The sequence below is a fragment of the Mus pahari genome, unplaced genomic scaffold (genome assembly GCF_900095145.1).
Source record: "Mus pahari unplaced genomic scaffold, PAHARI_EIJ_v1.1 scaffold_8044_1, whole genome shotgun sequence".
NCBI lineage: Eukaryota > Metazoa > Chordata > Mammalia > Rodentia > Muridae > Mus > Mus pahari.
In genome coordinates this window covers 12,134-19,346 of record NW_018391786.1, presented here as the reverse complement: position 1 = coordinate 19,346, position 7,213 = coordinate 12,134, and the positions used below count along the sequence as shown (strand labels likewise).

The 7,213-nt window shown below is 34.9% G+C and overlaps 1 protein-coding gene across 1 annotated transcript in view; it reads left to right on the top strand.

Moving 5' to 3' along the window:
• LOC110314701 (selection and upkeep of intraepithelial T-cells protein 10-like) overlaps positions 1-6,921 on the top strand; it is a 42,525-nt gene extending 35,604 nt beyond the window's left edge. Inside the window, exons 6-7 of the mRNA XM_021188945.1 lie at positions 5,017-5,139; positions 6,178-6,921. Of these exons, the coding sequence (XP_021044604.1) occupies positions 5,017-5,139; positions 6,178-6,413 (359 nt within the window). The 3' untranslated portion in view covers positions 6,414-6,921. The remainder of the gene's footprint in view (positions 1-5,016; positions 5,140-6,177) is intronic.
• The last annotated feature ends 292 nt before the right edge of the window (positions 6,922-7,213 follow it).

Genomic DNA, 7,213 nt, shown 5'->3' with positions numbered 1-7,213 from the left:
CTTCTTCTTCTTCTTCTTCTTCTTCTTCTTCTTCTTCTTCTTCTTCTTCTTCTTCTTCTTCTTCTTCTTCTTCTTCTTCTTCTTCTTCATCTTTAGTATAGGCTTTTGTAGTTGGATCTAATGATTTTTTGAATTTCCTTGGTTTCTGTTGTTAGATCTCCCTTTTCCTTTCTGATTTTGTTAATTTGGATACTGTCTCTGTGCCCTCTGGTTAGTGTAGCTAAGGGTTTATCTATCCTGTTGATTTTCTCAATGAACCAGCTCCTGGTTTTGTTGATTCTTTGTATAGTTCTTTTTGTTTCTGCTTGGTTGATTTCAGCCCTGAGTTTGATAATTCCTGATGTCTACTCTTCTTGAGTGTATTTGATGCCTTTTGTTCTAGAGATTTCAGATGCACTATCAAGCTGCCAGTGTATGCTTTCTCCAGTTAATTTTTGGAGACACTCATAGCTATGGGTTTTCCTCATAGCATTGTTTTCATTTTGTCCCATAAGTTTGGGCACTTCATTTTCATTGAATTCTAAAAAGTCTTTAATTTATTTCTTTATTTCTTTCTTGACCAAGTTATCATTGCATAGAGTATTTTTCAGATTCCATTTATATGTGGGCTTTCTGTTGTTTTCATGGTTATTGAAGGCGAGCCTCAATCTGTGGTGATCTGATAGGATGCATGGGATTATTTCAATCTTCTTGTATCTGTTGAGGCCTGTTTCATGACTAATTTTATTGTCAACTTTGGAGGACATACCATGAGGTTCTGGGAAATAGGTGTATTCTTTTGTTTTAGGATGAAATACTTATAGATATCTGTTAAATCCATGTGGTTCATAATTTCTATTAGTTTCACAGTGTCTCTATTTAGTTTTAGTTTCCATGATCTGTCCATTGCTGAGAATGGGTTGTTGAAGTTTCCTACTTTTATTGTGCGAGGTGAAATGTGTGCTTTCAGCCTTAATCTGTGGTGACCTGTTAGGATGCATGGGATTATTTAATAAGGTTTCTGTTACGAATGTGGATGCCCTTGCATTTGGAGCATACATGTTCATATTTGAGAATTCATCTTGGTAGTTTTTTCCTTTGATGAGTATGAAGAGTTCTTCCTTATCTTTTTGATTACTTTTGGTTGAAAGTCGATTTTATTTGATATTAGAAATGGCTCGTCCAGCTTGTTTCTTTGTGTCATGTGCTTGGGAAATTTTTTTTCTAGCCTTTTACTCTGAGGTAGTGTCTGTCTTTGTTACTTATGTTCACTTCTTGTATGCAGCAAAATGCTGAGTCATGTTTAAGTGTCCAGTCTTTTAATCTATGTCTTTTTATTGGGAAATTGAGTTCATTGATGCTAAGAGATATTAAGGAAAAGTGATTGTTGCTTCCTGTTATTTTTGTTGTTAGAGGTGAAATTATGTTTGTGTGGTTATCTTCTATTTGGTTTGCTGAAAGAATATTACTTTCTTCCTTTTCTTGGGTATAATTTCCCTCCTTGTGTTGGAGTTTTCCATCTACAATCCTTTGCCAGGATACATTTGTGGAAAGATATTGTATAAATTTTGTTTTGTCATGGAATATCTTGGATTCTACATATATGCTAATTGAGAGTTTTGCTGGGTATAGTATTCTGGGATGGCATTTTTATTCCTTTAGTATCTACATGACATCTGTCCAGGATCTTCTGTGTTTTATAGTCTCTGGCGAGAAGTCTGGTGTAATTCTGATAGATCTTCCTTTATATGTTACTTGACCTTTTCCCCTTATTGCTTTTAATATTCTTTCTTTACTTTGTGCATTTGGTGCTTTGATTATTTTATGACAGGAGGAATTTCTCTTTTTTTCCAGTATATTTGGAGTTCTGTAGGCTTCTTGTATGTTCACAGGCATCTCTTTCTTTAGGTTAGGGAAGTTTTCCTCTATAATATTATTGAAGATATTTACTGGCCCTTTAATTTGGGAAACTTTGCTGTTTTCTATACCTATTATCCTTAGGTTTTGTCTTCCCTTTGCATCCTGGATTTCCTCAATGTTTTGGCTTAGAATCTTTTTCCATTTTTCATTTTCTTTTATTGTTGTGTCTGTGTTTTCTATGGTATCTTCTGCCCCTTAAATTTTCTCTTCTATTTCTTGTATTCTGTTGGTGATACTTACATCTATAACTCCTGACCTCTTTCCTAGGTTTTCTACCTCCAAGTTTGTCTCCCTTTGTTATTTCTTTATTGTTTCTATTTCCATTTTTAGATCCTGGTTGGTTTTGTTCAATTTCTTCACCTGTTTGTGGTATTTTCCTGTAATTTTTTAAGGGATTTTTATGTTTCCTCTTTAAGGGCTTCTGTTTACCTGTGTTCTCCTGCATTTTAAAGGAAGTTATTTACATCCTTCTTAAATTCCTCTAGCATCATTATGAGAAGTGATTTTTAAATCAGAATCTTGCTTTTCCTTTGTGTTGGAGTCTCCAGTTTCTTGCAGTTGCCTCTTGCCATCTGGTGATCTCTGGTGTTAGTTGGTCTTGCTATTTCTGACTTGAGCCTGTCCCTCCTGTGAGCCTGTGAGCCTGTGATCTTAGGTATGTCATCACTCTTGGATGACCAGCTCTCTCTGGGCAGAATTTGGGTCCAGAGAGCTGTGCCACAGGGTTAACTCTGGGTGAACATCGAGACTAGAAGTGTCCTGTCCCCCAGTTGCTCTACAGTTCCTGAGCCCTGTGGTCTCCCGGCAGTTCCCTTTTTAGCCAGTTATTTGAGCAAACATGTTTGTCTCACCTGTTAACTTAGGAGTACAGCACTTCTGGGAGGCCAGTATTCTCCATGTGATTTGGGTCCATAGAACTGTGCCACAAGATTAACTCTGGGGCATGGATGAAGACCAGATACCTTTACTTCATTATGGATATCAGGATGCATTTTATTAAAAAGAAACCATCAGGGAAAAACAAAGATAACTAGTTATTATCATAAGGAATTTGCACTCATCAATAAGACAAAATTTATCAAATGTCAGGTGTAGATATGCTCCTTTCCATTTTTAATGTATATTTCAGAATGGCTGCCAATGAAACTCATGCCATCTACTTCACTGCAAATCATTAAAACAAGTATCAAATCACAAATAAATGAACTGAAAGGAAATTGAAAAATAGCAACACTGTATAAAAATATGGAAGACATAATTTAACATCCAGCTCTATGGAATACAATAAATTCCAGTCTTTCTGATTATAATTTATATTTCTATTCATGTAACACTTATACAGCTATGTAATTTTAAAATTATTTTGGACAACAAGAAGGCAAGAACAATATTTTGAGTAATAGGAAATATAAATGGATATGAAAACTTTCTCCCCCATCTTCCCCTTTCCCTTCATTTTTTGTTTCTGTTTGTATTGTGATATCCCTTTTAAAGAACATTCTTATAGAAGCATCCACATTCATTTGGTGGGCCTAAAATAGCAAACACTGAAATAATCTGTAAAAATTTTTTACTAAGTGAAGTTACACATTTCTTGGAATACTATGAAGAATAAAATTTAGGGACTGGAAAAATGACAATACTCAAGAGCACTTGCTGTTCTTGGAGAGGATCTAGATTCTGTTCCAGCATCTATATGACAGCTCACAACTCACTATATCTACAATTTTAGTGATTCTGCAGTCCTCTTCTGGCCTCTAACACTCATGTGCATAAAATAAAAGATAAATGTATTTTTTAAAAGAAAATAATTTAGAATTTATTCTCCCTTATCAAGATTGCAGCTATTAACTGGCATGAAAATTTGAAGACAAAGACTGCCAAATAGGCTTAGATTTCAAAATTAGCAACCATGGACTTGAATTCTTGTATGTATTAAGCATATGAATCTATATTTTGTATTTTAAAATGAAATAATGGAATTAAAATACTAACACAAAAACTATAATAAAAATTTAAGAATATTTGTAAAGTCCAAGTAGAATTTCTACATATAATCAATTAAACTAATTGAAATAAAAAGTAATCCAGTAGAAATTTTAAACAGCAAATCAGATATAATGAAAAAGAACTGGTCTACAGATATTAGATAAGATGCATTGTGTACGTACATAACTACTACATGTAGCTTGAACCCAGATTATGCATCAATCAGCTCTCATAAGAGACACTCCTATTTTCAGAAGATAATAAATAACACAGAGATAAAGTTGTAGAGCATAAAAGATGTCTTAATGGTCATGCCTAAGCAGGATATTTTAGTACACCTCCTGCCAAGGCTCATGTAAGAAGAGAAAGAAAGGTTGTAAGAGTCATAGTTGGTGGATAACTGAAAGGAATCAATATTTTCTGTACACAGCAGGACAGTTACACACATGAACTCATAACAGTTGAGACAGGATACACATGGCATGTGTAGTCTTGTGCCAGACAAAATTCTAGCATGAAGAGCAATCCTGGCATGGAATTGCACCCCTACCTATGGAGGAATTTGCATTTGATAACTCCTGGGAGAGGGAGAGTCAGTTTTCTTTAGATCTGTGGCCTCTGGTATATTGACTGTTTTCAGGTGAAGAACACACAGCCAATGTTACATGGGCTGTACTTGGTGTATGAATGTGTGTGTGTGTGTGTGTGTGTGTGTGTGTGTGTGTGTGTGTACATACATGTGTACTCATTGGACTCATGTATTTCCTTTGTGTTCTTTCTACAACATCTTGTATTGGCATCTCGGAAACCAGAGAATGAAAATAAACAAGATGATTCTTTCAACTACTGGATAGATAAATGATTTAAAATAACAACATCTTATCATGTTCATGTATGGCTCAGACCAAACTGTGCAAACACTTGGACTCTCTAAAACTGCAAAGCTTTGTCATAAAACTGTACATAGGTGACCTAAACTTTGCCCAGAAATGAAGGCTACTTAAAGCCTCCTTTTCTTTTCTTGTTGAATGGGGTCCTGTGATCTCGTTTCTTAACTTTCACATATTTCCCTCTCTGTATTTTATTTATTTTACATTGTGACTAATATTTCTTTGGTTTTCTCCACAGCTTCTATTTTGAATGATGTATACCCATTATATAGTAATTGGCTGTGGGACATATGCATAATCTTGAGTGTACTGATGATATTTTTCACTGGGCTCATTATGTTTCTACTTTGGACCCTAAACCGTAAGTGAAGTTAAGGGTGGGAACTCAAGGATTTCCAAGGAACTCCAAGTCTCCTGTCACTCTTCCCTATCAGTCAAATCTTTGCTTGGTGAAACTAGAGGAAAATAGAGGCTTGGATAATCGTTATCTTTTTTTTACTTACATAAGCAAATCAGTGGCATTTTAGGAGTCATATAGTCCTTGCTTAGTGTTCATTCAGGAAGCATGTAGGCTTCCATGTGGAGGACTATCTTTATTGGGTTAGTTGAGATGGAAAGATATATCTATTTTTGTTTGTTTCCACTACCTAAATTTTTTTTTATTTTTATTTTTATTGGATATTTTCTTTATTTACATTTCAAATGTTATCCCCTTTTCTAGTCCCTCCTTCCCCCAGAAACACCCTATCCCTGTGAGTTCTGGGGGATCTGGTTGGTTGATATTGTTGTTCTCCTTATGCAGTTGCATACCCCTTCAACTCCTTCAGTCCTTTCTCTAACTCCTCCATTGGGGATCCTGTGCTCAGTTCAGTGGTTGTCTGTGACCTTAACTGAAGCCTTCTTTATGGGGTTCACGGCTGTTCCTCTTTTAAGTACTTTCTGAGGTGCTATCCTCAAATACAGGAAGCCCTATAAGACCCTTCTTCCACAGCTCTAAGTAGACAGTGTTCAGCTTTGCCCCTTGAGAATGTCTTATTTTGCATCTTTAATTATGGATTCTTACTGAATGTTATTTTAAGAAAAGTGTCTTCTGTAATATACCAAGACCAAGATAAGCTAAATTAAACTAAATGGATTTTCCTTTATCCAGCTACTGTCTCTAACTGGCCTTGAATGGTTACAAAGACATTCAATAAAGCATACTTAGAAAAAAAATATCTAGGGCTATATTCTGCCTTAAGTCTAACGGTTTTCTAACACTGTGTTTCCTGAGTATCTCATTGTAGAAAAAGATCCTTTCTTTCAACATTAATATGCTGATTGTAGGTAACAAGTTGCTATATAATTTTGTATGTGTGTGTGTATTGATGTGTCAGATAATAAAATTTCTTTCTTCCAGGTTATGGTCAGATGTCATACTTACCTTCCACAAGCATGGATCTTTCCAAACATGACTCTGAGCAAAATAGTTCTCAATCTTCTGAGTTCCAAGAAACTTGTGATGTGAACAGAGAAATGCTACTAGGAACATTTGAAGAGACAATATTTAGTCAACACCAAGAAAGTTATGAAGAAGATAGCTTCAACCCTCTTCAGCCCTTAAGATTGAATTGCAGTCTTAATTGCAAAACTTGAGGCAGTAAAGAAAGACAGAAAAGGATGTCTTGAACTATAAAATTTATATTTATAAAACATACAATCAATGGGGTCTTCTGATTACATTTTATTATGCTTTAAAAGTATAAATTTTTAAAATACATTTTAGTATGTTAGAATTACATTATATTCCCTCTTCTCTTTTCTCTCTCCAGCTCCTCCCAGGTATCCTCCTTTCAATGCTTTCCATGCACCCCTGCTCAAACTGATACTCTATTGATTATTACTGTTAAACATGTAACTATGTATATGTATGCAAAGATATATAAATACAACCTTCTGCTCTGTTTTTGTTGTTTGTGTCTATATAATGTCAGGGCAAAATTTAGAGATTTTGATGCCAAGAAGTATCCACATGGGTTGTGATATCCTTCTCCACATCTTAAATTCAGTAAAGATTTAATCAATGTGAATTTTTAAAAAATTATTTCTTGACAATTTTTCTTCAAGTATGAAAATGTATTTTTTTTAAGAAAGGATAATTGAAGCCAGGCAGTGGTGGTTCAATCCATTAATCCCAGCACTTGGGAGGCAGAGGCAGGCAGATTTCTGAGTTCAAGGCCAGCCTGGTCTACAAAGTGAGTTCCAGGACACCCAGGGCTATACAGAGAAACCCTGTCTCAAAAAAATCAAACAAACAAAAAACAAAAACAAACAAAGAAACAAAAACAAAACAAAAACAAAACAGAAACAAAAAACAAAAGAAAGAAAGAAAGAAAGAAAGAAAGAAAGAAAGAAAGAAAGAAAGAAAGAAAGAAAGAAAAAGAAAGACTGATTGA